Source organism: Bactrocera latifrons, unplaced genomic scaffold (assembly GCF_001853355.1).
Source record: "Bactrocera latifrons isolate USDA-ARS-PBARC rearing strain unplaced genomic scaffold, ASM185335v1 scaffold_50, whole genome shotgun sequence".
Taxonomy (NCBI): Eukaryota; Metazoa; Arthropoda; class Insecta; order Diptera; family Tephritidae; genus Bactrocera; species Bactrocera latifrons.
In genome coordinates, this window is record NW_017537157.1 from 1,137,338 (window position 1) to 1,165,007 (window position 27,670).

The following is a 27,670-nucleotide window of genomic DNA, read 5'->3' on the forward strand; positions in this document are numbered from 1 at the left end:
TGATAATAAATAAATACTCCCCATTAAATTTGAAGTTTATATGTCTTTTCTTAATCGAAATTAATCACGCTTTAGTTGTGTATCTGAAATTGTAAATAATGAATGCAAAACTTCATGCTTTTAATTAAAAAATATACAAAATCCTATATAAATTTCACCCGAACTTAGCCCTTTCCTACTTGCTTTTTTTCAATCCATTATTGGGAATTAAAAAGCAATACTTAAGCATTTAATTAAGATTGAGAGATGTTAATTGATCTTTTTTTAATGCATTGTTTGTTATTGAAAAGTTGTAATTTTGTAAATTAACAGCTGATTTAGAAATTTGAGTGCAAGGGATACTGATTGTGCCAAAATAAGTTCGAAATTTAAACTTATTGTTCTATAGATATATATCAGCACACATGTACATCATTAATCAATCATTAAAGTCTTGAATTAATTTTTTGTCAAACTAATTTTTAATTACTTTAATGGTCAAAGCTAACGACGAGTTAACGAGCTTTAAATATCGGTACTAAAATCTGCTTTAAATCATATATTGTGCATATGTCATGGTTATACATATGTATATATTTAAATACCAATAAATAATATATAGCCACATCGCTACATACATATAGTGTGATGTAGGTGTGTAATTATTTAGATGAACTTCACTCAGCGTGCAAGTGTAGACCTCACAGTGTTTTTCGATTTCAACGGCGATACTTCAAAACATCGGAAAATTTGTCGCGTATTTTTGAAATATTTCAAGCGTAAAATGCAAAACGTGAAAGCAAGTACAATTGTGTAGAAATACAATAACGGGTTATTAAATAATTTCAAAAGTTTGTTCTAATATCCCGAAAACAAAGATTTTAAAACCGAAAATCCACCAATATGTCTCGCTTAATTACGCTTAGCTCCACTCTACAATTGATGTGCTTCTTTGGTGCCGCTATAGCCGGTTATATGGAAGAGAAATATTCGGCATCAGTGATAGAAGATAGTGCTTTGGATATGGTTAGTAAAACCCGAAAAACTTTCTGTGTATATCGCTGAAAAAATTGTGTGGCTTTGTCTTAACAAAATATGTTAGTGGTAAAGAGTCATGTAAAGAGAAATCAATAATTTCGCAAAAATAATAACTTCGCAAAAATTATAATTTCGCAAAAATAATAATTTGCGAACTATACCGAGCAGTCAATATAACGGCTTTTTACATAAGCACGCTACTAAGGTAGACCGATTGGGACAGCAAACGACGCCATATTTTTTCCCCACTCGTTTGATATTTCTCTTCAGTAAGTTTTAAGAAGTAGAAACTATTAAAATTTACTACCGAAATTCGGAGTCAGTGTAGTCAACTTTAAGAGCGCTACGTCCAATTTATGGTCTTAAAAATCGTCCTGTCAGATCAAAAATTGAGCGTCTAGTGGAAAAATTCGAATGCATAGGCACGGTACAAAATGTGACCGAGCCAATGAGACAAAGAAGTGTCCGTAGTGTCGAGAATGTTGCTGCCGCCAGCGCATCAATTTTGGAAGACTCAAATCAGTCTTTCACACCACGTTGTCAAGCGTTGGGCATCTCTGTGACGTCGTTGTGGCGAATTTTGCAAAAAGATCTTGGCCTACATCCTTACAACATCAAATTGACTCAAGAACTGAAGCAATGAAGAAGTACTATTCAGCGACGAGGCTCATTTCTGGCTGAATGGCTTCGTCAATAAGCAAAATATGCATTTTGGTCAGGCAGCAATCTTCACCTACTCCATGAGCCACCATTGTATTGGCGTCATTGGGCCGTACTTCTTTCGTGATGAGCAAGACCGGCACGTTACTGTGAATGGGAATCACTACGGCTCAATGATAATGGAATATTTTTGGTCCGAATTTGATGATATGGGCTTGGAAAGTATGTAGTTCTAACAGAACGGCGCCGCAAGCGACACAGAGAATGTCACAATCGATGACTACGTGATATCTATGATCTATGCCAACAAACCGGCGACGATTAATAAACTTCGTACACATATCGGACAATTGTAGCAGTATCGGTCGATTTATGCTTGAAAACCGTCGAAAATTGGGTTCAGCATCTAGACTTCTGCAAGCGTTCTCGTGGTGGTCATGCAAAAGAAATCGAGTTCGATACATAATGGAATCGAAAGCACTCTCACAGGAATAAAGAATTTCATTGATATCCCAAAGTGTTGCTAATTAAAAACTACAAATCTCATATTTTTTATAGTGACTTGAATTAGCGGAAAGAAACTATCAATTTCATTATAACAGATGAGAGATTTTTATACTCTGGTGATGAAAAACTACCCGGAAATTGTAAATAAAACCCAAAATATTTAATTACTCATCAATACTTGTTTTGTCGCCTTTAAAGTAATCCCCACCAGATATTCCGACGACATTTCGAGTCCTCGAACATTTTTTATGAGCAAAATTAAAAGTAAAAAACCACGAACTGTTTTTCCACAATTTTAAATGTTTTCGACAGATGTTACGGCAAATAGAACTCTTTATTGACATTTTGTTCTTCCGGCATAAAAGCATGATGCACCAAACCACGAATAGCGGCTTTGGCGTGGGTCTTTTGGTTTCGACTCTTTTACACATAACTGCCATACAAACTATGAACTATCGGAATCAAGTTCCTATATTAAAAACTTTTTCTTTTGAAGAGATATCTTCACGAATTTGAGCATAGATTATTGTCAAAGACAATGGTACAATCTCTGTCCTACAAAGCTGTATGATATAAAAATCCGATTTGAATAGTTTTTACGGGAGATGTACTGACCGGGTATTATAGTTTCGGTTCAACCGAAGTTAGCGTTTTTGCTGTATTACGTTTTACTTAAAAACTTAATTTTGTCTATATTTTTCCTTTCCATGCATAGTTGGGACTCACACGAAAGTATCACTACCCTTTGGAAAGTCACTTTGTCACCACCGAGGACAAGTATATTTTGCGCCTATTTCGTTTGCCGCGTCCGAAGGCGCGTCCCGTTTTTCTAATGCATGGCCTTTTAGATAGCTCAATTACTTGGCTCCTAAGCGGTCCGTGGGCGGCACTAGGTAAGTACCATAAGCGTATTCATAGTTTTAATGTAGTACATCATATAACATATGTTATACAAATACGTTTTATTATTGTTGCGCGTTTATATTTTCAGGTTACTATCTGCACGATCTGGGTTACGATGTGTGGATGGGCAACGCACGTGGCAATTTCTATTCTCGCAACCATACAATGTATAATCCGGATGTCGATAAGTCATTTTGGCGATTCAGTTGGCATGAAATTGGCTTTTATGATTTGCCTGCCTCGATAGATTATGTTTTGAATAAGACGGGCTATGAAAAATTGGCATATTTCGGTCATTCGCAGGTAAGTTTTTAGTTAAAATATTGGCTTCTCTTTCTTTTCTATCAAATAAGCAAACCACTTTTTATGTGCAACTTACGAAACGTCGTGAAAAACCCTCGCCGGCGGTTGCGATTCTATTAATATATAAAGCTTTACATTCACAGAAGATATTTTATGGTCTCCTATTCTTCTACCTTCTTTATGCAGCTTCTACAAATACCTAACCTGACAGCTGGCATGTCAACCAAACACACAGTGACCTGTTAGCCCTACTACTTAGTAAAATTCTTATGTCATTCATGACTGCTTGTTTAGCAAGTTAAGGATTGGTTCCCCCGAGCCTCAGTTATATTTGTAACATTTTCAATTAAATATCTAGATATAGCCATATGTATATAAATTCCTTCTTCTTTAGAGTCTAATTGTGGAGTGTTGCTTGCCCTGGCTAGTTCATCTGCTACGTAGTTATCAGGAATATTAATATGTCCTGGAACCCATTGCAGGTTTATCCGATTTTAGATCCACTAAGAGGTCGAGGCATTCTCTCACTACCTTCGATGAAACCCTAAGAGACTTTAGTGAGTTTAAAGCCGCTGGCTATCTGTATATACCCGTATAAATATATTCTTTTGTTGTGAGAATACGGAAACTCTCTTGGTGAGATTAATATGGGTTGCTCTGATCTATGCTTGTAAGACACTGTAGTGGTCAGGCGATCGGAAGGCGATTCTGGTATCTAATTTTCCTGAAAATAATCCAGTTTGCAAACATCCAGATAGATACTTATCCTTGTGTCCCTGTCCATCCCAACCTTATGTCACTCTTCTCTGGACGGGAAGGCAATATCGAAAAAATAATACTACATTAAAGAAGTAGCCATATTCCGTTTGAATGTGATCCTGTTTTGATTTCCTAGAATGCGCTAACTGCCTATTAAACTGGTAAATTTTGACCCGGTCTGACAAAAAAATTAACTTTCTTGTATTTTAATACAAATCTTACTTTAACGATCTGTCTCTAAATATGCAAACATTCATTTAAAAGGGCACCACATCCTTCTTTGTGATGACTTCAATGCGTCCTGAATATAATGAAAAGATTACCATCATGAGTGCACTTGCACCTGTGTCTTATATGAAAAATGTAAATGCTCCTTTGCTGCCGATTTTGAGAAATTTTATAGCTGTATCCGGTAACGCAATTACCGAGTTTCTGCCACGTACTGAACTGTGGAAAGCTTGCTTCCGCTCCAAGATGACCGAAGATACTTGCTTTGATTACATGTATAAATTATTAGGAAAGCATTCTAAAATGTGGAATGCGGTGAGTCAAAAACTATGAAGGTTTCAACTAAGTTACAAATTAAAAACTATTATCTTTTTTCCAACCCTCAGTCCATGGCGCCAGTTTACATGTCCCATCTGCCAAGCGGTTGCAATCTGAAACAATTCAAACACTACGTGCAACTTATCGACTCTGGACGTTTCTGTCAATACGATTACGGACCAACGGAAAATCTCAAACGCTACAATAGTTCTCAGCCAAAAGACTATCCCATCAAAAACATCACTGCGCCGGTCGCGCTATATTACACCTCCAATGATAATCTTAGCGGTTATAAAGATGTGATGCATCTGTCCAAAGAGCTACCAAATGTTGTCGAAAATTACCTTTATCCATATAAGAAGTGGAATCATATGACGATGATATGGGGTTTGGATGTACGCGAATTGACTCATAAACATATGGTAGAGTTAGTGAAGAAATACGAACCAGAATCCAAGTAACGAATTAACCAAACGCAAAATTATATAATGTACATTTGAAAGTTGAATTGTAGAAATATATTATATTAGTCTTTTTGTGTGCGATATTTTTTGAAAGTTTTACTTAGTATGCATATGTTACGCATGCAGATTTGCTCGATAGTTGATACCAGCCACCATGGTTTCCAAGTTAAAGCTACGTACTACAATTGTGCATTTCTTGAGTTAGATTCCTTGTGCGACCAGTATAAGAAATTTTTTTTTAAAAAGTCACATATTTTGACTTTGTTATCCCGAAAATTTTATGGGTTTTAGTAAAGGATGTTTTTTAGACACATGATTTTTATGTAGTATAGTTTATTATAATGATAAGGATTTGCAATTCTGTTATAGAACGGATTTCAGACAAGTGACCAGACTTGAATGAATTTCAACTGAGAGGAAAATTTTCGACAGTTCTTTGCAGCGGCTCGAGCTGTATGTCAGCAATGACGCGCTGAATATTTTCTTCCAAGTCGTCAATCGTCTCGACTTCATCTGCGTAGACAAACGATTTTACATAAATTTACAAAAAATAGTGCAGCGGCTAAAAAGATCACGTCACAGGCTTGTGAATCGAGATCACGCGCTGGCATGTAGCTCCGTTATTTTTAGGAATCAAAGGCCAGCTTCTGTTTTGAAGAAATATGGATTAAAGATACCCTCGGCCTAACAAAAGTCACTGGGCGGTTTTGACGATGTCTCAACAACGGCTTTTGGATACGGATTGTGGTTAGACGTTCATCCCCCGGGGTGAAAGCCAGTACTTGACGACGGAGTCGACTATGTCTACTGAACAGTACTTTCAACATGTTCCTTTGATATCTTTAAAGCTAGCTCGATCAGTCTCATTTTACGGATTTTTAAAATAATTTTCGGATATTTTTTTCTTTTTTTTTGAATACAAAATATTAGAAATAACCACAAGAGACGCACAGACTAAATTCCAGTGACGTCCTCTCATAGAAACAATCCTTTCAAGCAAAACTCGTATATTTTCCGGCTTAAAAGTTTTACACAGAGTACCGTAGTCACTATTCTTGAGTAACGATCTAATGGCAAATGCATATACATATATTTCGAAGAAGTCACGTCTTTAAAGTAGTTAACGTAGTATTTACCTGAATTTACCGAGTATTTGTTGTTGCTTAGTATTGCAGCCTAATTTTGCTGTAGGAAGCAGAATGTTTACCATACCCTTGTTGTTGTTTGCTGTGTGCAGCATTTAAATAAAGTCGATGTACTAAGTTAGCTTTCCGAAAGCCAGAGCACATTAAATGCTATCAACTAGAAAAGCTAATGTTGTTGCTATATATGTACCTCCAGCCAAAAACATATATAGAAGATATAAATATGTGTAGATCTCCGTAATTGAATAATTACTTTCCTGATGGCTTATTTCAAGGCGCGTGTGGTTGCTGTTGTTATGCCAAAGGTTGCGCTTTTCGGTTTGAGACAAGTATTTAATGTAATGAGGCTTTGCTTTGTTAAAACAGAAGTGCCCAGGGATGAGGTGGGTGTAGCTGTTTTGCGGCTGGATGTTGCAACTTATGACTGGTATTTACACAATTCTCGCAATTTCTCCTCACTCCTCGCACAGCCATACACCGAGGGCAGGTAATATGTATTTAGGGTTTGTTAGCTCGGCTTTGACTTGATGGCCTGATTGCTTACTTATTTGCCACTGTTTGCTTACTTAACTGTAAACGTCACTGTCAGCGTGTAACTAACTTTGGGGGGGCGCAAAAATTAAGTGCTACTTATAGCTCCGTCGAGCACCACTTGCCGTTGGAGTTCGTGCATGTTGAAGTGGCATTGCATAGTGGCAATGCAAAGTTGGATTTTTTTCCTTTGCTAAATTTCAATAGAAACTGAATGCTATTGGAAACTTTTGCATACGATTTCGAAACATTAAGAGTCCTTTAATTAACAAATAATACTCATTTGAAAAATTTAATTCGTCGAAAAATTGGGAGCACGAAACTCATACATCAAAATCGCATAGTGGCGGTTTAATATTGAATTCCACTTAAGCTGACAAGAGTTGGGTGTTGATACATGGACGTACTAAGCGACAGTGGCAGCTGTGTGAGGATGGAAATTCATATGTTTCCGTGTATATATGTGTCGCAAATATACTCCTCCCATTCGCTTTCCTATACGACTCAGTTGCCGAATTAAGTTATATGTTAACGTCGCCGCCATTGAGTCGTTCGCCAAACCTTCCAACCAACTGTCCGGCTTTCAACCGTCACTTTGACAGCCTGTCACTGTTTGGCTGAAATCGAATGAATTGATGGCCAATCGTAGCTTCAAATTCTACAAAAAGAAGCTCCAGATGTAGCATTGTGTTATGCTTGGAAGAAAACAAATGCGCCAACTGCTGCAGGCTCAAATCCACATTTTTTTCGGTATAGTTTATTTTTGGAAGGGTTTGAGTGAAGTATTATTTAAAGTACATATTCAATTAAAGGTGCCTTAAGAGACCAATAGAAACATTATTTTTTCTCGATTGAATACCACTAACTAAAAACATGTTCATACCGTTGAGAGGTAAAGTTAGTCTAGAGCCCTAATTTGTCAATTTAATCAGGGAGATACGAAAAAGGAATCGAATTTCTTTCTTTCGATGCTCGTATTTATAAAATTAAAAAATTCAAAGCTTAAAAAAATTATCATAATTAGCTATAGTGCCCATATGTATTCAGAAAGCAACCGAATGATTCCAAACGTTTCTGTTGAACACTTACATAGTGAGGCTCACATTCTTTCGGCCAAGAACTTAATACACTTTTCTCAAAGGAAAGGTAGAAATCATTCTTGCAGTCGTCTGCTGGAAGCGGAGCGGCCTTCTGGGAGCATCAAGAGGTCTTTCATATCAGACCAGACTTCGGACGCAACAAACTTCAGGCAAGCACTAACCGTCATTCAGAGTGAAGCTATCGTCTTTCCTAATGAGTGACGTACTGGGAGTCAAACCACCACCTGCAGCGGGTGGTGATTAAGCAATGACACTGTTTGCAATGAGTGCTCTCGTGACTTTCACCACATCTTTACATGTCCATCGAACTCCGTTCAAGATCGGACCTCGTCGAAATAGTACGTTTCCCAGGCCTATCATTAGATGATTTCGATCACAACCCTGAACCTTTCCACCTAAGTGCGGACTACATAACCGCTAAAGCAACAATAACATCCACCATTGGGTTTTGCCATTCAAAGACTTTGCCGAAGAATCTTGGTTCGCCGATTTGGTAGTATAGTGAACGAGAAAGCTATTTTTTTCCGTTCAATCAATGGAATATTATTTTTAAAATCGAAAGTGTATTTTATGTCAAAATATTTATTGCTGCTTTGAAAAGCCCAGACTGACTTCGCCACTTAAAAATGGATTAAAATAAATTTACTTGAAGTTCATGTTGTTAGAAGAAGAGAAGAACTTGATTCGTATACACATCACAACTACAAAACCGTAACGAACATAGGTTTTCACTCATCCAATGGATGTCGACTTCGCGTATTTTCAATTAATATTTTTTCCGAATGCGAAAATAAATAAATTTAGGCATTAATTATGAAAAGAAGTTTTTTATTTTCGGTTCTAATTAACAAAGCGGTTCCTAAAAAAGCTTCCACAATGGTTAGCACTCACAAATCTTTCCATATCTAATCTGAATTCTCGGAATATTTATTATTTAATAGTAGCAGTAGCTTCCTGGGTGTCCGTGGAATGAATGATAATGGGTGTTTTTTTAAACGTGTGAAAATCGCCCAACAAAGCCCGTAATTCGAGCACACATGGATCGGTTTTGTACCACATTTACTTTGGTGGATTATGCGTATCCTCGAAGCAAACTCGAATGAGTCTGTGTCCATTCACTTTATCAAAAAATTTTTGGAAGTATCTTGGTTTGCTGTTTAACAAAATCTAACTCGTGCACGGAGTGACTCAAAACGAGTTGGTCACCGATCGCGATTTTCACAAAAAAATGATTCAGCGATGAAACTCACCTTTGGTTGAATCTGTTGTTATCTGTTGTTATGGTCCATTGGGGACGCCGTTACATCATTAAAAAGTGACTGTTTGATGTGCTCTTGGGCAGAGGGAATCATTAATTCATATTTTTTATATTAATGAAGACGTCTATAATTTTACAGTCAACGGCGAACGCTATAGATCCATGTTTAATAACGATTTCGAGTTTCGTCTGAGTTGAAGGATGTTGATGCCATCTTTCTGAAAACCATATGTCTAAAGAAATACCCTTTATATAATGGATAAGCTGAGTAATAAGTTAAAAAACATACCTATATGATATACATTCTGACAAAAAAGCACCCGGAAATTGTAACTAAAATAATCGGGTAAATGATATTTCAAAAGAATGTATGTTGCTAAGTTGGTAGGTCGGTAGAACTTAATTATTAATCCAAAAGTGAGCACAATCTGTCAACCAGTTTATTTACAGCAACTTCTTAAATAAAGCAAAAATAAAATAAAAATAAAAATATCGAACAAAGGATCGTCTCAAAGTCTAACATACATATTTCCTGTGAGGAATGGTTGTGAATGTGAGAAAAGCCTTACGCTTATTCAGTTTAATCAAAAACACAACCAATAGTACAAAACCTTCAAAAACGGCCGAGAGATCATTGAAGACAAGCCTCCTTCTGGACGACCTTCGACCTCTTCAACTGATGAAGTTATTAAAAAAGTGGAAGTGAAGGATATGGTGCTAGTAAATCGTCAGGTAAGTGTTAGAAAGATGACAAGAGAACTCAACATATCTCTCGAGTGCGTTGGAATGATTTTGGTGGATATTTTGGTTATGAAACGCGGTTTTGCTCGCCTCGTCCCGATAAAGCTGAACTTCTTCAACTTTCATCGGAATGAAGAAAAAAACGAGGCAAAACCAAAAAAAAACCACAAAAAAGACGCTGAAAAACCGAGGTAATGCTCATTGTTTTTCGATATTGGTATTTTGCTGCATTATGAATTTGTACGGGTGGGATAGACGTTATATTAGCAGTCCTTTTGAGCTATAATTGTGACCAAATTTAAAGCCAAAATCGCAATGAATATTATCGATCAACCTCCCTAAACTGAAATTGCCGCTTCGTGGAACTTATTTTCAGGCGATCGAATAGATAAAACAAAATTCACTGAAGGATCTGAAGGCTATCCCAAAAAGTGCTTATAAAAAGTGTTTCGTGGTGTGGAAAATCTTAGGCATAAGTGTATTACATCTGATGAATATTGATGCATAATTAATTATTTTGCGTACTTTCTACAATTTCCGGGTACTTCTTTGTCACAATGTATATATGTATCTAAGTGTATATTTATTAGTCAAGTTATTTATTTAATATCGAGTTATCCATTTGCAGCAGTATAAACTTCATTGGCTTTTGATTTCAACAATCAGTGGCTGAGTAGTTAGCGGTCAACAAACGCTGACACCACCGCACTTCCCAGCTTCCCAGCGGCTTGGCCATTTACCAGCATGTCAGTGGCAGCAGTGGCAATTGGCTATCACCGACACTTCATGGCCTCGGCGGCAAATTCATTTTGACCGCAGATATTTGCGGTTTTCATCTTCTTCAATGTCGGCTACAATGCTGTCGACTTTTTGCCTTTGCAATTTATTTATTTTACTTATATGTGTCTGTATGTATTTTCCGTAGATATACATACGTAGAAAAGGTGCATACATAAATTTTTACGATTTTATTTTTTTTTTATTTTTGCAATTTCTTTGTTTTACTTACTCTATTTTGTTTGAGCTCCTACAATTGCTGGTGTGGTTTTAATTTATTATTTAAATTGAAAAGCTTTGATGTTTATCCAACGCTGTGCAGTGGCGCATCAAAGTGCTGCTAGAGGGAGTAGTGTGGGGGCTGGTTTGGTCGTTTTCGGGTAGTTGGAGATTAGGCGAGCCTTTGCCAGCGTAGCAAAATCAATTGAGAAATAATAATGATCTATCTGGTGGTTCTGCAATCACGCAGTTCGGTCGACCTCAAATGCGAATATAAGTGAGCATACAAACACACTCACAATACATGGATTTCACTGTCACTTGTTTAGAAATACCTGGAGGTTATTGTGTACGGTTGCTTTGCAGCCGTATAATTTTAGTTGATTTCGCTTTGCCTATTGTTGGCCTGCGGTCGAGTGCTTGTTTGCCTATCAAAGTGGTTGCGAAGGTCGGGTTTCGCAAATAAATTAAGGATGTTCTGTTCAATAACAAAAGCATACATATTATATGCACAGTGATTTCTGTGATTTGGGTTTTGTGTATTCATTCCCTTTAAGCGGTTCTCTCGGATGATATTCATAAAGGAAAATAACTGATCGAAATATCAGTGGTAATTTGCTTCGTAATTTCTATGTAGTCTGTTGAGCTCAGTTGATTTAGCCATGTCCGTCTATCTGTCTGTATACATACGAATTAGTCCCTCAGTTTTTAAAATATCGTTTTGAAATTTTGTAAACGTCATTTGCTCTTCAAGAAGCTGCTCATTTGTCGGAACTGCCTATATCGGACAACTATAGCATATAGCTGCCATACAAACTGAACGATCGGAATCAAGTTTTGATATGGAAAACTTTCACATTTGATGTGGTATCTTCACGAAATTTGACATGGATTACTGCTTGAGGTAATAAAATAATCTCCGACAAAATTGTGCAGATCGGATTACTATAGCACATAGCTTCCATACAAACTGGGCACATAGTTACTTAAAGAAATGCACCTATGAAGGGTATACTAGCTTCGGTGCTCGTTTTTCTTGTGTGCTTTAATTTTGTCATTAAATTTACTGCTAATGCAACAATTAAGCTTCGATGAGCCTGCCTAACATGCTGTCTAAGGCTTAGTTAGTGAAAATACGCTGTAAATCAGCAAATCGAACTTAACCAGAAGCACTTACCAAACTTCTTAGTACCTATTGTTTTATCTTGGCTAGTCCCATAAACTCAAATCGGTTTTAGGAATAAATTCAATGACGATTAGGTAGTATAGCTTTCCAAATTTTATATCAAGCACTGCCTTTATTTTCTTGATAAGATCTTTTCGCCGGGGTTTAATGTCTAGTGTGTTATCAAGGTACTCAGCGCTGTTATGATGTATTGATACTGTCTGCACTGGCAGGATAGATACTGAAGTTTACTCTCCAGCTACTAACAATGTTGAGTTAACTGCGGATATCGCTGTAGCACAAATTGAGTCAGTAAAGCTGGCACGTTTCAGTATATATCTTCTTGAACAATACGGAAGCATCAAATTTTAAAGTAGGAAGCAATTATTGGTATTTCATAAAAACTTTAAAATACTGGCGAAAGTCTGAGCTATCTCCAACACCTACTTTACTCATTATAAAGATATTTCCTACTATTTGATCTATGTTCTTTTAAGCACTTAGGCCATATATTGCAGGTACTTACGTAAAACATAGCGAAAGCTGTTCAATGCCTGTAATGATTGGAATGGTCCAACCTCTGGTCACCAGTCACCAGTCACCACCAGTATGCAAGCTCAACTGGTAATAGTTTCGACTAGGAGGTCTGATCGGAAATTTAATTCCGTTACTGTTATAGATCCAAGTAGGTGCTTATTTCTATAGCCTTTTTCTCATCATGGAAATACTTACGTCTGAAAAATGTTTATAAATCGTTCAGCTTTATCATGCAAATTCACATTCTGTAAAAAAATGTTTCGTTCCGTTCCGCCGTCGTTCGCAGCAACTCGGACTGACATATGATCTTAAGGTTAAAGCGTACCAAATACAGCTTGTGCAAGAACTGATGAAGCCGCTCGACCTTCTCAAGCGACATCGTTTCCCTATATGGGCTATTGGAAAGTTATAAGGAGATACGAATTTGAAGGCAAATGTTGTTCAGCGATGAGTCCCATTTTTGGCTCAATGACTAAGTAAAGAAGCTAAATTGTCGTAGTTGTAACGAAGAGCAACCTGAAGAGATTCGAGAGCTGTCATTTCATCCAGAAAAAAAAATAACGGTTTGATGTGGTTTGTAGGCCGGTGGAATCATCGGTCCATATTTCTTAAAAAATTATGCCGATGAAAACGTAACCGTCAATGGTAACTGTTATAGCGCCATGATAACCGACTATTTGATGTCTGAAATTGAAGCTCCTAAATTCACCGACATTTGATTTCAACAAGACGGCGCCACTTCCTACCCATCGCATCAATCAATGGTTTTATTGAGATAATACTTCGGTGAGCAGATAATTTTACGTTTTGGCCGGTCGTTTGGCTACTAATATCGTATGATGTCACATCGTTAGACTTTTTCCTAAGTTCGCAGCTACGGATGGACCATCTGAGATGTAGTTACGGCCAACATTTGAAAGAGATAATCTTCAAAAAATAAATGCCAAAGAAAGTTTCTTCCAATGATAATAAACATTATTCATTAAATTTGGAGTTTCTGTGTTTTTCTTTCAGAAACTAGGGAGCCTATTCAATCCATTTCAAGGCTCCCGTGTTTTTCTTTTAGAAACTAGGGAGCCTCGAAATGGATTACCCTTTACAAACTTCGACAGTGCTGGCAGTCAGTGTGAACACTTAGTCTAGTGTGTTCGATTCGTCAACAGCTTATAGACAAATAAGTTATAGAAATCATCCTGACTTAGTAGACTTACTCACTCTAAAAATTATACTTGGTAAAATGAAATGCGAACCAGTGTTGCTTCTTTGTGACATATGTATTTTTATTGATTGTTAATAATTAGCCATTAAATTTCATTATCATTTATGGTATTTGTTGATCATTACATTGCTATTTTTATGAACATTTTAGCCAACTTCATTTGGTTTGGCTGGTGTGTGTTTAGGTTTTTTTTACTTTTAAATTCATCATCTGACATATTTCTTTAATATTAATAATTAATTACATTGGGATTAATGCGAAATTACTATTTACTTTGCAATTACGTTTAAGTGTTTTACGCTTATTTAAAAATAAAAAATATTTTATAGATTAATCGCTAAAACATTCATACATATATGCGTTTATTTATGTATTAGGTTATAATGTATATATATATATTTTATATTATTTTATATTATATATATATATTTATATATAGTATATATAGATATTTACGTTAAACGTGTGTTTTTAAATACAAATGCATGCAAGTATATTTATGTATACATGTACATACATACATATACTCATTTTATGCCATTTATTTTTTTGTAATTTTTTCAATAATGGAAAACGGTTTGCTACACTAACAATTAATATTTATGCAAAATTTACAAGCTTTTCTTTGATTCAAACGCAAATAAAGTGAAAAAAATGAATTAATGTTTATATGTTTGTTAGTTTTTTTGTTCTTGTTTTTTATTTAATTTTTTATTCTATTTTTTGTATTTAGATTTTTTTCTTCTGTGCCGCTGGAAATTTCCCGCAATTTTACTAATGGCAAATTTTTTTTAAGTGCAGTCTATTATCATGGCATCATTTGAAACATTTATGGTACAATCGCTTTGCCGCTTTTTCGAAAGCTTTTGAAGAGTTTGTAGCTACTCGCATCATTGAAATGACAACTACTATTTACAGAGCGCTTTTATATCATTAGAAATTAAATTTAGTTCGCGTGATTTGGCGAAGTGTTTTGGCTTTCGTCTCTTGGTTTTGGGTTTTTCTTTTATGTATTAATTTGTGTCAAAGCATTTATAATACAATACACTTATAGGGTATAAGTATCTAAGCTCTAAAAAAGTTTACGCTAGTGTAAGATTTTTGGTATAAGCTTAAGTGGTATAGCTGGCATGCGCAGGGAAAGATTTTCGCTTTTCTCTGCCTTAAATGTGTTTTTAATTTTGCTCTTATTTTTACAACTAAATCCATATGTATGTATTTATATAGATATATGTTTTATAAGCATTTAATTTTATAAGTTCAACATTTAGAATCTGCGATTTTGGAATATAGATTGTAGACTGTAGCTTTTAGAAATATTTTGGTATCGAATTTCAGGTTAAGGTCTAGTAATTCATTAAATCCTAAATATATTATAGCAGCTGCTTTTGTACTCTGAAATGAGTGGCTGTGAACTGAAATCAAGTTCAATATATGCATATGTATATCAAGAAAAAAAAGTAGTTAGAAGCAATTTAAAACAAACTAATTGCTGAAAAAATCATAATAAAAAATCTTTAACCAAATTCTATTGCTACTGTTGTGATTAAACTAAATGAAACCGTTGGGAAGACCAAAAATTTTTTGAAGTTATGAATACAAATTAAAATTATTATTCCACAAATAACTATCAATCAATACCGAAATCTGTTGCCTCCAGTGATGTAGTATATATGGTAGTATGATATTTCAGTTTTTGGACTTTTGCAAAAAAATAAGTAAAAAATTTAAAAGGTTATAGCAACCCTTGACCCTCTTTCAAGAACCACACCTCGAACGTTGGGTTGGAGTTTTGGACTATAAACTGTTGTCGAAGCACAATGTGGAAGAAAGAGTGAAAAATGCTAGTAATGCTTTATATGAGTGTAGGCAGATGCTCGGCACAACCTGGAAGTCAATGAAATCGGCTTAGAGGATCGCTGCAATCAATGCAGTAATCTTGTATCGCATAACGGGCAGAAGTGTCTTGGGAAGTAGGGCAGCTGTGGAAAGTAGCCAGAAGTAATCAACTTCAGTTCTACTGGGTGCCATGCCACATAGGCATCGAGGGCAATGAAATAGTGGACGGGATTGCCAACAATTAACACTCGAAAACGTGATTAACAATGGGAAGCATTGTCTATTTAAAGATCTGGACAGAGACATGATAAAGATAATCAAAACCCGATGGAACGAGCTACCTGGGTGCAAAACTGCAAAAGTCATGTGCAAAACGGTAGATCGGAAGTGCACAAAATTCCTATTAGCACTCGATAGAAGAGACTGTAGGAACATGATCGGAATATTAATTTATCACTGTCTGGTGGTGACACAGACAGAGTAAGATACCAGGGAAACAATGGAGCATAATCTTGTGCACTTATCCCGCATCGGCAAGACTACGCGGTAAGTGTCTGCGGTCCACACGGTATACTATACTGGAGGAGCTATCCACTTGATACCACAGAGTTGAATTCACGTCAAGCGCAGAGATCTTAAACTGTGACTACACCTCATGGACCTAGTAAATAAACCCAAACTGGTCAATGTGTAGCTCATTGGCCTACCAGACACCTAACCTAAATGGCGATGGAGTATTGATACTTAAAGCAAAAAAGTTGTTTAATTGGTGACAGATGTGATTGCGGCATATTTTACATTTCGCTTCGGTAAATAAAGAGTTAGGAATAGTCAGAACTTTCTAAACAAACAAAAAATTCCAATATTTTCATGTGCTTATCTTTAAAATATTATTTGAAAAGTAAATCCGTAAAATTCTTTACAAGTTATTGGACAATTAGTCCTCGGAAGCTCTGGAAAGTTTGAGAGCAGGTGGCTAGCAGCAGTTCGACTGATCAGTATATTTCAATTAAATTTATACAACTTTTTGAAAACATTGAAAACTGGTGACTGATCGAAGGAAGCAATTGAAAGTAGCATCTGTTCGGCTGCTGCTTAAGCAGACTTGAAACATTAAACGCGTTTAACTCAAAACTGTATTTTTGGTATATTACTTTGATATTAGTCTATGTATTTAGATTTACAGATTAAAACCTTCCTCGGAACCGTGGAATACATTTTTTCGAGGCGGGGTGTTCTGAATGCTATAACTCTTGTTGTACAACATATTTTGAGCTTTAAATTATATACATATGTACTGTCGAAATATAGTTTAATAAATGATAATAAGAAGGAAGAAGCCAAAAAGGAGTAGCCGGAGTAGGATGAAGACGATATCGATTTTGGTCTCTTGGACTAAATCTAAAATCAATTCTAAAGCTCTATCTATTTACTGGTCCTACGAACAAAAATCATATACAAACCCGAAAAAACAGGCCGTCACATGAGATGACCCTCTTAAATATTTTGAAATTCGGATCATCATAAATAGCGCGTTGAAAGTTCTACATTGAGTCTGCGAACCACAGAATTTTGTATGTAAATTCGGGGTACGATGGTGAAAAGTAGTGAAAAAATTAAAAACTCGACGCGATTGATACCGTATCATTCACCCGTGATCCGTCAATCATCAATATAGATCACGATCCACCTATCGCAATAAATTTTGCACGTGTAACAGGCGCCAAGTTTTTAATTTTTTAGAATAAGACAATTTCTTTTGGCAAACAAAAATCAGTAAACTCTCCATGTCTCTGACTATACCTAACCCTTAAAAAGGTGAGAGATTGTGATTGCGATGTATTTCATATAACAATTATTTCATTTTCGTTGGCAGTCATGCGTTTTTTTACTGTTTTTTTCAACTATTGCAACAATTTAATATTTATATTTTTGAATCTTTAATTTTTGGCTATTTAACAGTGACTTGTGTTTAATCCAATTTTGGGTGAACTTCTTTAGATTTTTAAGATTATTTATTTGTTTGTACATGTGTTAATGCCTTCTAATATTACAACGTTCATTCAAGCATTATCACTTTCAAATGCCTAAACCGATTATTGCTTTAATTTTTTCTATTATTTCCATCGTCTGTTGCTGCAATACGGAGGCTGCTATATATATTTCTGGCCAAGGCAACACTAAGTGTTGCCAGGTGCAATCTGACATTTCCATTGGAAAGTTTGACAGCATAACATCACTCAGAACGTTTTGTCATTTAATCGTGAATTGTTTTATTTACGAGGAATTAAAAAATTCATCTCGGCCAAAAAATGGAATTAACTCGTGAACATTTTCGTGCGATCATTTTTCACAACTTTCGACGTGGATTATCACGACAAGAGWGCATCGATGAACTAAACTCTTTGTATGGCTATGAAGCACCATCCTATAGCACTGTGAWAAACTGGTACAACGAATTCAATCGTGGCCGATGCTCGCTCAAAGACGAATTCCGTGAAGGTCGTCCAAAAACAGCCATTGTGCCAGAAAACATCGATGCCGTACGTGAACTGATAATACAAGACCGTCATGTAACATACCTTCAGATAGAGGTATGCCTATGCATTTCTCCCACCAGCATACATTCGATATTACATGAACACCTGGGCGTAAAAAAGGTTTGTTCTCGTTGGATGCCGCACAATTTGACAATCGCTCAAAAAAAAAAAAAAAAAGGCTCGTCTGGATTGGTGTAAAGAAATGCTGAAAAAATACGATCGCGGTGCTTCAAAAGACGGATTTATGCGTATGCGCCCGAAACAAAACAGCAATCGACCGTGTGGGTCTTCCAAGACGACCCAAATCCAACGAAAGTTGTTCGTGGAAGAAGCACTTCGAAGCAAATGGTCGCTTGTTTCTTCGGCAAAACTGATCATGTGGCGACTGTTTCGCTTGAGCAACGTAGGACGGTCAATTCTGAGTCGTACACCAACATTTGTTTGCCTGAAGTCTTCGGAGAAATTCGAAAAACGAACAAGAGAAGACGAACCATTCTGCACCATGATAATGCGAGCTCTCACACATCGGCTCAAACCAGCGCCTTTTTGACCGGCCAAAACGTCGAATTGATGAGTCATCCGCCGTACAGCCCTGACTTGGCACCCAATGACTTCTTTTTATTCCCACACATCAAGAAAATAGTGCGTGGTCAACGATTTTCGTCGCCAGAAGATGCTGTTGAAGCATTCAAAAACCATGTTTTGGAGGTATCTCAATCGGAGTGGAAAAAGTGCTTCGAAAATTGTTTTGAGCGCATGCAAAAGTGTATAAATCTTGATGGAGAATATTTTGAAAAATAATAAAACCATTTTCGTTGATAAATATTCCTATTTTCATTATTAGGCCAGAAATATGTATATATGCAATTTCTGAATTTTGTACGAACTTTAGACTTTGACCTTATTAGTACCAATGTGGATTAACATGTAAAATTTTCGTAAAAATTAATAATTGGAATATTGTGGCGATTTTGAATACCACCTCATTTTAGATGCTTAAGATATGTGTCAGCGACCCATTTATGCTACTTACTAACAAATCGAATTACATAAAAATTAATATGCTAATTAAACCTATAAATACATTTAAAAACGTGTAAGTAGACGCCTAGGTATGTATGTATGTATGTATACGCATTGCTAGTTTTTAAAGTATTTACAACACAGTTGAAGCGCACCTAACTGCGGTTACTTCGGTTCATTCTCTCTGATTGCAACGCATCTTATTCAATCTTACTCAGAAGTAGTCCATTTTCGGCGCCTCCATGGCGGTGTGTAAGGTCAGTGTCACGCCGCGATTAATGCTCACGGCCGGGTAGAAGACACCGTAGAGATCGCGGAATGCCACTGAACCTTGTGGCATTTCATTGACGAGAAAACTCAAGGTATGTCGTTCCAGATCAAGTAGTACACCAATGGTGCTGCCAGTGGTTATACCACCCTCGACACGTCGCTCGTGCACGGAATTATGCTGAAACCATGACCGTTGTCCGTCAATGTACATAGCAAAGGATTTTTCGTCTTTGCCTGCAAAGAAAATAAGTGAAATATTAAAATAATAAATAAATACATTGAAGAAATTAAAATATGTGTAGTAATTACTTTGTGACAATTTTTCTTTCCCAAAGTTTAACAAATTTGTGGAAAGCTCAAACTCCACGACCTAATCTAATCTATTGCTTTGTGTTGACAATAATAAAAGTCCCTTATATTAAAAAAAGCTCAAATTCTTTCCGGTCACAGCTGTTTTCGGTGGCGTTCCTCCCATTACTGGACGTAATCTTATTACTATCGAAAATGGGCTGAGTACTGTTCAAGTTTCACTATGGCTGTAGTTTAGGCATATATCCTCAATGTTGTATGGCAACAGAAATAAATTCAGGCGGGCTGATCGGATTCACCGCGGCCCGAAATGTAGTTATCTGTAGTACCAGATTTCAGCGTAGTAAAATTCATTAAGCTACCAACCAGATCGGTCATGTTGTGATAGATACGTCTTCAGTGCTTTAGACATGCGTACGCTACGAGGCCCCAGCATTGAATCGGACCACTGCAGCAAAAAACGCAATTCAAAACATACACCGAACAATTTTCTACTAGACTTTCAGTCCTGCTCTCTGACTCTACTCATTAGCAACTCAGTATAAGGAACTGTGGGACGGCATTTCCAGCTCCTTACGTACCGCTGCAAACGAAACCATTGGTTTTCGTAAAATGCAAAAGAATAGCTGGTACGATGAGGAGTGCCGCGTCGAAGTGAAGAAAAAACAGACTGCCTGCGTCGCCACGGTAAAATCGTTCACATGATTCATTTGTCATGATATCTTTGGATAGTCTCCAAACAGTTTTTATTTAGATGAGATCACTATATGATACAGCCAATCGAAATAAAGTTTTTCTATGGAAATTTTTTTACTTTCAGAAGAGTATAATAGCTTCGGTGCAACCGAACGAACTTCACTTTTTTTCTTGTTTTAAATTTATCTTTAGTTCAATTGAAAAGTGCAAAAACGTTTTGGTGATAGCACTCAACACCGGAAAATAAATAAAAACAAAAGCAATAAAACGATAGAAAATTTCTTAAGTGAACACTGAGACACTCTGAATCAATAGCTTTCGTGAAACAACGGAGCGGGTAGGTGACTAGAGCAGGTTGCCACGCAGCAAACATTGCATAAGTGACGATACTTCCAATTCTATAAACGCTAATAAGAAACTTTTTCATTTGCAAAAGTGAAGCGAATAAACGCAAGAAACTTTTAACGCGTCTCTTTGGCTGTGTGCTACAACTACACTTAAGTGCCGCCGTTAACTTTTCTTTGCCAAAGACCTGGCGTCATTAAATAACGAGTGGCAAAGAAAATTCACACGATATCGCCATTTTCGGTTCGATTGAAATGTGTCTCCGGAAGACAAGGCATAAGAAACCTATTGAAAATATTTCGTACAAATTCGAGTGCGAACACAACTTGGCACTTTGTGGATATGAAAGTAAGAAAAGATAATATTTACTTAAGGATATTGCGTTCAGTCGGCAGGCGGAAATTGTTGAACTCCACAAAGGTGACGTTATTGAAATAAAATAAAACAATGCATGTCTGCGTGCGCCAAATGACAAATTGATAATGGCGAAATGCAAACGAAATGCGCAAAAGTTTTCAAATTGTAAAGGATTTTAATTAAATTGTAAGCAAAAGAAGCTGAGATGTAACAGAAAAAGAAGGAACAGTTTTTGTGTTTTGCATTTGAAGCAGCTAAACGACGTTGACAGTTAGGAATTCAAGCATACTTAAGACGCCGTTATTTAAACGAAAATGATGATGCCACAACATTTCACATTAATGATTGTGAAATATGTTGTGACAAACAAGTACTCGGAAATGTTAAATAAAGGCACAAAATATTTAATTATTCATCAATATTTATTTTGTCAACTTCAAAATAATCCCCACCAAATGTAAAAGAGCAAGAACGCGTTTCATACTCAAAATATCTACCAAAATCCTTCGAACGGACTCGCAAGAGCTGCCGAGCTCTGTGGCCATCTCTACATATACAGCTCACTACATACACAGCTATGGACAGAGATTTAGCGCACTTTCTTAATGTGAAATATGATACTTAGTAATATTATATTTAAAGAAAGTAGAATCCGTAAAATGTAAATAAACTATTTATTACCTCACTAAAAACTAAAGTAGTCCAAAATTTCTTAGTTTTCTATAATGAAAATATAACGTTTTGTTCAGTTTACATTATTAAGTCAAAATTGGCTTGGACAAGTATTTAGCGCACTTTGAAAGATCAGCAAAGAAAAATGAATATTATTAACACGTGGCGTGAAATTTCTTTGAACTTGGCGAATACTCATTGGAATGACCGTTATTCGTTAGCACCGCTTCACATCTGCGTGGCAAGCGCTCTATTAACATTTGGCATCTGCCCAAAGGAATAGAGTTCCACGCTTCTTGTACTCCTGCCCTAAGCTCGTCGCAAATTTTAAATTTTTTTAGCCCAACTTTTTCTTTGACATCATTCTACTAGTTCTCGATCGGGTTTAGATCCACATTTGCTGCATGCTTGGGATCGTTCTCGTGCATAAAGTTCCAGTTTACAGGCATAATATCATAGGAATATGGCCCCATTGTATTTCTCAGTACATTAAGGTATGCAAATTTATCCATATTGCCTTCTATCTTTACTAACTCCACGCAATGAAAACGACCGCCATACTTTTAAATTTCCTCCCCCATGCTTTACGCTCTTTTTGGTGTACCTTGGATTGACTTCTTGGTTTTTTTCACAATGTACAAATGTTTTACAATCAGGACCAATCCGGTTTATTTTAGTTTCGTCCGTAAAAAGTAACCTTTTCCAAAAATTTAAATCTTTTGATCTATGGCTATGAGCGAATGAAAAACGAGCTAACGCGCTTTAATCCTTTTTTCGACAATTGCGGTTTTTTTCTGCTCACAAGTCCATACAAATTACTACTAGTCTACTTGACACGTTAAAGTCCAATTCTGCATTGACTTCGACCATAATCGCGCGATCACTTCCCATCATCCATTCAGCATTTTTGAAGTTACAGACTTACTTGTTTCATCTCTTCTTCAATAAACCAACCTAAGTTGAGCACAAAAATCTTTAGTTTCATTTCTTTAATAAATCAGCCTAAGTTGAGCACAAAAACTTTAGTCGGGTGAGGATTTGAAGGGATCAGCTTTATACTTTCTACGAAATTCGGATCACTTTTAACATTTTTGATGGCATTGTATACCATTTTTCTTGAACATTTTACTATTTGAGCAATTTTTACTTGATTTGTACCGTTTTTGTAAAGGTCCAAATAGTTTTTCTTTTTTCAATCGAACAGTATTTCTCTTTAGCCATTTTATTAGAATTTTTAATATTACTAAAACTATTGAATGCAAGTTTACAACTAAGATTAATTCTTTGTTGGACCAAACACTACTAATGACCGAAAACTACATGTGCGCTAAATGATTGTCCAACGAATTTATGACGAAATTTAACAAAAACAAATTAACGGTATCTGAGGGGAAATGATAACGATTATTTTCCACGCATTTAAAGAGGTGACAGAAGCAGTATTGATCTACTAATAACAAATTCGTGAAAATATCGCTCTCCTAAAAGTAACGGTAATATTTCAAATTATGAATGCAAGTGCGTTAAATCTCTGTCCACAGCTGTATCTTGGGCTCATGCTAGACAGAGAGCTCTCGTGGAACTCAGCATCGAAGAAAGGCATCTGTTGCCCCCCACTGCTGCAGGAGATCCATTGGCAAAAGATGGGGACTTTCACTAAAAGTAGCTCTTAGGCTCTATGAATTTATTTCCATAAATAACCTATAATATTCCAAGGAGTTTTTGTAAGTAAGTGTGGTGCACTGCGAACTTCACTGACACTGAATGTCTGCCTGCATATAGCACTGGTGGACATCTTCAGACTTATATTATCTAGATAATTAACATTGCACAGCTTAGATGACTGCGAGTCTAGGTACCCTGGACACAAATGGTTGTGGAATCTGGATCCGATCCGATGACAGCTGCACGAGCGTTTGGAGGAAGATGGCTTAGAATCGTCTCGAAAATCCCGCCTTTATTTGAGATGATCCAGCACAAGATTAGGTTATATAGATAAATGAGGATTGCACAGCGACCTATGATCTATTGTGCCCTCTCCTAAATCACAACGAAATTGACAAATTCTAATATCTAATATTATATATGTAAGTGCTTCCTGAAAGCGACAAGTAGCCTTGTTTGTCCCTTCGTAGGTTGATTACATACTTATTTAAACCTTTTAAGATTATAACCACCCATTAGCAACTTGGCATGGCGCATGAGTTGGAGTTGTTCCCAATACCCATCTCTGCCCACTCTTTTATCCTTGCCGAACAGCTCTTTTATGGTATGGGGACCAGCCGCAATGAGATTCTCGCGTCCTACCATGTTGGTGGTTGCTGCAAAGCAGTGGAGCTCATCAGCCAATGCATTCCTGGCAATGTGACCGGACACACAGATAAAGTACACTTGTTTACGATCTAATAGACAGCCGTTCTATATACTCCTGCATCAATAGCGATTTGATCACTTACGCAGAGCTTGCTTTGAGTGCCGGTGAGTATAACTACACATTCCGACTTATAGCAAAGATTTCTGTTTGGAAAATGCTCGCAAAACTCTCCACAGGTGTTTGGAGAGTTTGGTGCGTGGTTCTGCGTCTACTGCGCCAATTTCCTCCGACGTTTTCGAGCCGTCGGCGTACCACTTCATGGTACTATCAATGTTCAAGAGCGGAAACGTTCCATTTAGCCTTACTGCTGAGGTGAAGCTTGAATTTTTTAATGAAGTTTACTCTTTTGGTAATGTTGTCCCTTGGGAGAAGTACTGAGGTATTTCGCAACTTAAGTCATTCATGGCTGTGAAGAGTTTTCTTAGCCAAGCCCTTCTGCTGTCATTTGGAGCAGTGTGTGTTTATCGTACTAGTATAATGCACCATTAGCTTTCAAAATGAGATTTTAATTGTTTTTATCAAAAAACTTTAAAAATTGGCTGTGCTTTGATTTTTATTTTTATAAACTTTGGATTTTTAATTTTGTCTACTCTTAACGTTTCACTTTAAATCAATTGTTGTTTTATTAAAAAAAAAAAAGATAGAATGGTGTCCTGTCAAGCTTTAAGACCACTTTAAAAGTAATTCAAAGGAAATACGCCACTTAAGCAAATGGAAAAATTATGACCAACCAATGGCAAAAAGTTGCAATTGCGATACTAAAGTCAACGAATATGAAAATCGTTTAAGTGTAGCAAACTTTCCAACTATCACACAGTAAAAACGTTTATATTTATATTCACTTAGCACAATATTCACTGCAATTTTTATTGTGCCATTTTGATTTGTGAGTTTATGAACGACTCCCACCACCCAACCACTTCGCCAATCTTTCGCTTACCTAGCATTTTGTTGCGATTGACATCGATGCGCGCCACACCGAACGCTGGATCCGTATCCATTGTATACTTGTCAACGGTGAATTCCCAGTAGTGGATGCCGCGCGAGAACCCAACCGAACCCAAAGCCACCCGGTGCTCCCAACCCTCCACCGATACTGTGGCATTATTGTTGCTAAAAACCAGTCCGGAGCCGGCGCCACCGCTAAGGATCGGATCAAATGTGAACCAGGCAACTGTGAAGAATAAAGAAGAACAAGAATTATTTCAAAAATAAGTAAAATTATAAGCTGGAAGTAGATTTTACTGTAAACTTATTATGATATAAAATAATAATAATGTTGCGAGATATACATATATATGTATGTATATATGTATATAAGCAGAAGAGCAGCAGCACAATAGAGTGCTTCGAGTGGTGCTACAAGAAAATGCAACAAACTGATAAATGAAAAAATAAAAAATAATATTGCAGAAGTGCTAATAAAAGCAAACGTTATAGTTGAGCGCAATATTGAGTGTTGTTATTGCAATAATCCTTTTCATGACTGGCTGCACTCTTGAAAGCGCCACAAAGTATGCTACAACTGCAGCACTGCCACTAACAGCAAAAAATCCAGTAGTCGACAGCTCACTCCGCTGCTTCGAAGCTTTCAATTTTTAGTATCATTCGCCGGCGTTCATTCACTTGTTGCGTTATTGAGGATTTATTAGTTGCCACCAATTGTGGCAATTGTCTTTTTATTGTGCACTTATTGCAGACTGCTTTTATTGATGTAGCAAGAAATTAAAATTGATTATAGACAACGGATATATGTATGCATGTAGGACATACATATATGTATATAAAAAGGTACCGGGAACTTGTAAATAAAACACAACATTTTTAATTATTGTACTGAAAACGGGGTCACGAAGCGGCAAATTCAGTTCTTCTTCTTCTTTACCGACGTAGACACAGCTTACGCGGTTATAGTCAAGTTAACAACAGCGCGTCAGTCGTTTCTTCTTTTCATATGGTGGCGCCAATTGAAGATTCCAAGCGAAGCTAGGTCCTACTCCACCTGGTCTTTTCAACACAGCGGAGGTCTTCGCGTCGAATACTCTCATAGCTGGAGCGTTTTCATCCATTCGGGCGACATAACCTAGCCAGCTTTAATTCGCTGAACTCGTACAATGTCGTCGTATGTCTCATACAGCTCATCGTTCTATCGAATGCGGTATTCGCCGCTGCCAATGCACCATAAATCTACTGCTGAACTTTTCTCTTCGAAAACTCACAACGTCGACTCATCAGATGTTGTCATCGTCCATGCCTCTGCGCCATATAACACATGACGTATAGAGTTTGGTTTTTGTTCATTGATAGAGAACTTTATTTATTAATTGCCTGCTCAAGAGTTATTCTGCGTTGGAATTTGCTTTTTGTGCTACGAAATTATCTACGACCTCGAACAATGATATGGGAGCCTAGTCGCGACAGCTCAGACTGCTGTTTGATGGCAGGAGATATTACGTCTTGCCCTCTTTCACTACCAGACCCGTTTGCTTCGCTTTCTTATCCATTTTGGAGAAAGCGGAACGAACGAACATACCATAAAAGAACGTTGTTGAGGCCAAATATTATATATCAATATCATCAGCATACGGCAGCAGCTGTAGGGAAGAAGTGTTCCTTTCATAATTTTAGTATGCTCTAAACATCACTCACTAGATCACCTCTGGGGGTTCTGCAGTAGGATGCTCCGGTCTTGAAACCTCCTGTTAGTTCGTGTGATTTTTTCCTGTTACCCAAACTGAAATTGCCGTGCATGAAACCCGTTTTCAGTCGATCAAAGAGATAAAACAAAATTCGCTGAAAATGCCATCACAAAAAGTACTTGTGAAAAGTGTTTCGAGAACTGCAAAAATCGTTGGCAATAGTGCACTACATGTGGTTGGGATTACTTGGAAAGCGATAAAATAAATATTGATGAATAATTAAATAGTTTTCGCTTTATTTACAATTTCCGGGTACTTTTGTCTGTGGCGGACAAAGAAATTGTTATACCATCGAGTGAAGGAAGATTAAATCGAGGTATATACGTAGGTTTTACGCGTGAAAAACATTAGTTTTACTAGGTTTCAATAATCTCAATGATTGGGGAAAACGACATTCTTGATGATAGCTGTGTCTTGTGTTTATTCACGCAAACAGCAAAAATTTAATAATCATTTTCACTTTCTTTGAATACACTAGCACCATAGATATGTCTATCTGCATCTTATGCATTTCATAAAAAACAACTCTTTTCAAAAACACTCCTTCGTTTTAGTTAATTGAAATTCCGAAATCGGTTTGTAAATAAAAAGAAAATGTATCTCGTAAATATGTAACCTCCTACTGCTGCTCAAGCTTTGTCTAAAATAATTCTATACACTTTTTTCCATCACATTGTGTGCTTTGTTGTGCTGAC

General features: G+C 36.7%; 2 protein-coding genes across 3 annotated transcripts in view; one reads left to right on the forward strand and one right to left on the reverse strand.

The window, feature by feature from the left end:
• Nucleotides 1-708: 708 nt before the first annotated feature.
• LOC108973817 (lipase 1) lies at nt 709-5,238 on the forward strand. Its single transcript, XM_018941309.1, has 5 exons — nt 709-1,005; nt 2,900-3,077; nt 3,176-3,390; nt 4,414-4,692; nt 4,764-5,238. Exons 1-5 carry the CDS (start codon nt 883-885, stop codon nt 5,154-5,156), a joined length of 1,188 nt encoding a protein of 395 aa, XP_018796854.1. The 5' UTR covers nt 709-882; the 3' UTR covers nt 5,157-5,238.
• A 13,792-nt stretch (nt 5,239-19,030) lies between these two features.
• LOC108973816 (E3 ubiquitin-protein ligase TRIM9) overlaps nt 19,031-27,670 on the reverse strand; it is a 235,315-nt gene continuing 226,675 nt past the window's right edge. For both annotated transcript variants that reach the window (XM_018941308.1, XM_018941307.1), the window contains 2 exons: nt 25,217-25,450; nt 19,031-19,757 (listed from right to left, as the gene is read on the reverse strand). In XM_018941308.1, the coding sequence (XP_018796853.1) occupies nt 19,468-19,757; nt 25,217-25,450 (524 nt within the window). In that variant the 3' untranslated portion in view covers nt 19,031-19,467. The remainder of the gene's footprint in view (nt 19,758-25,216; nt 25,451-27,670) is intronic.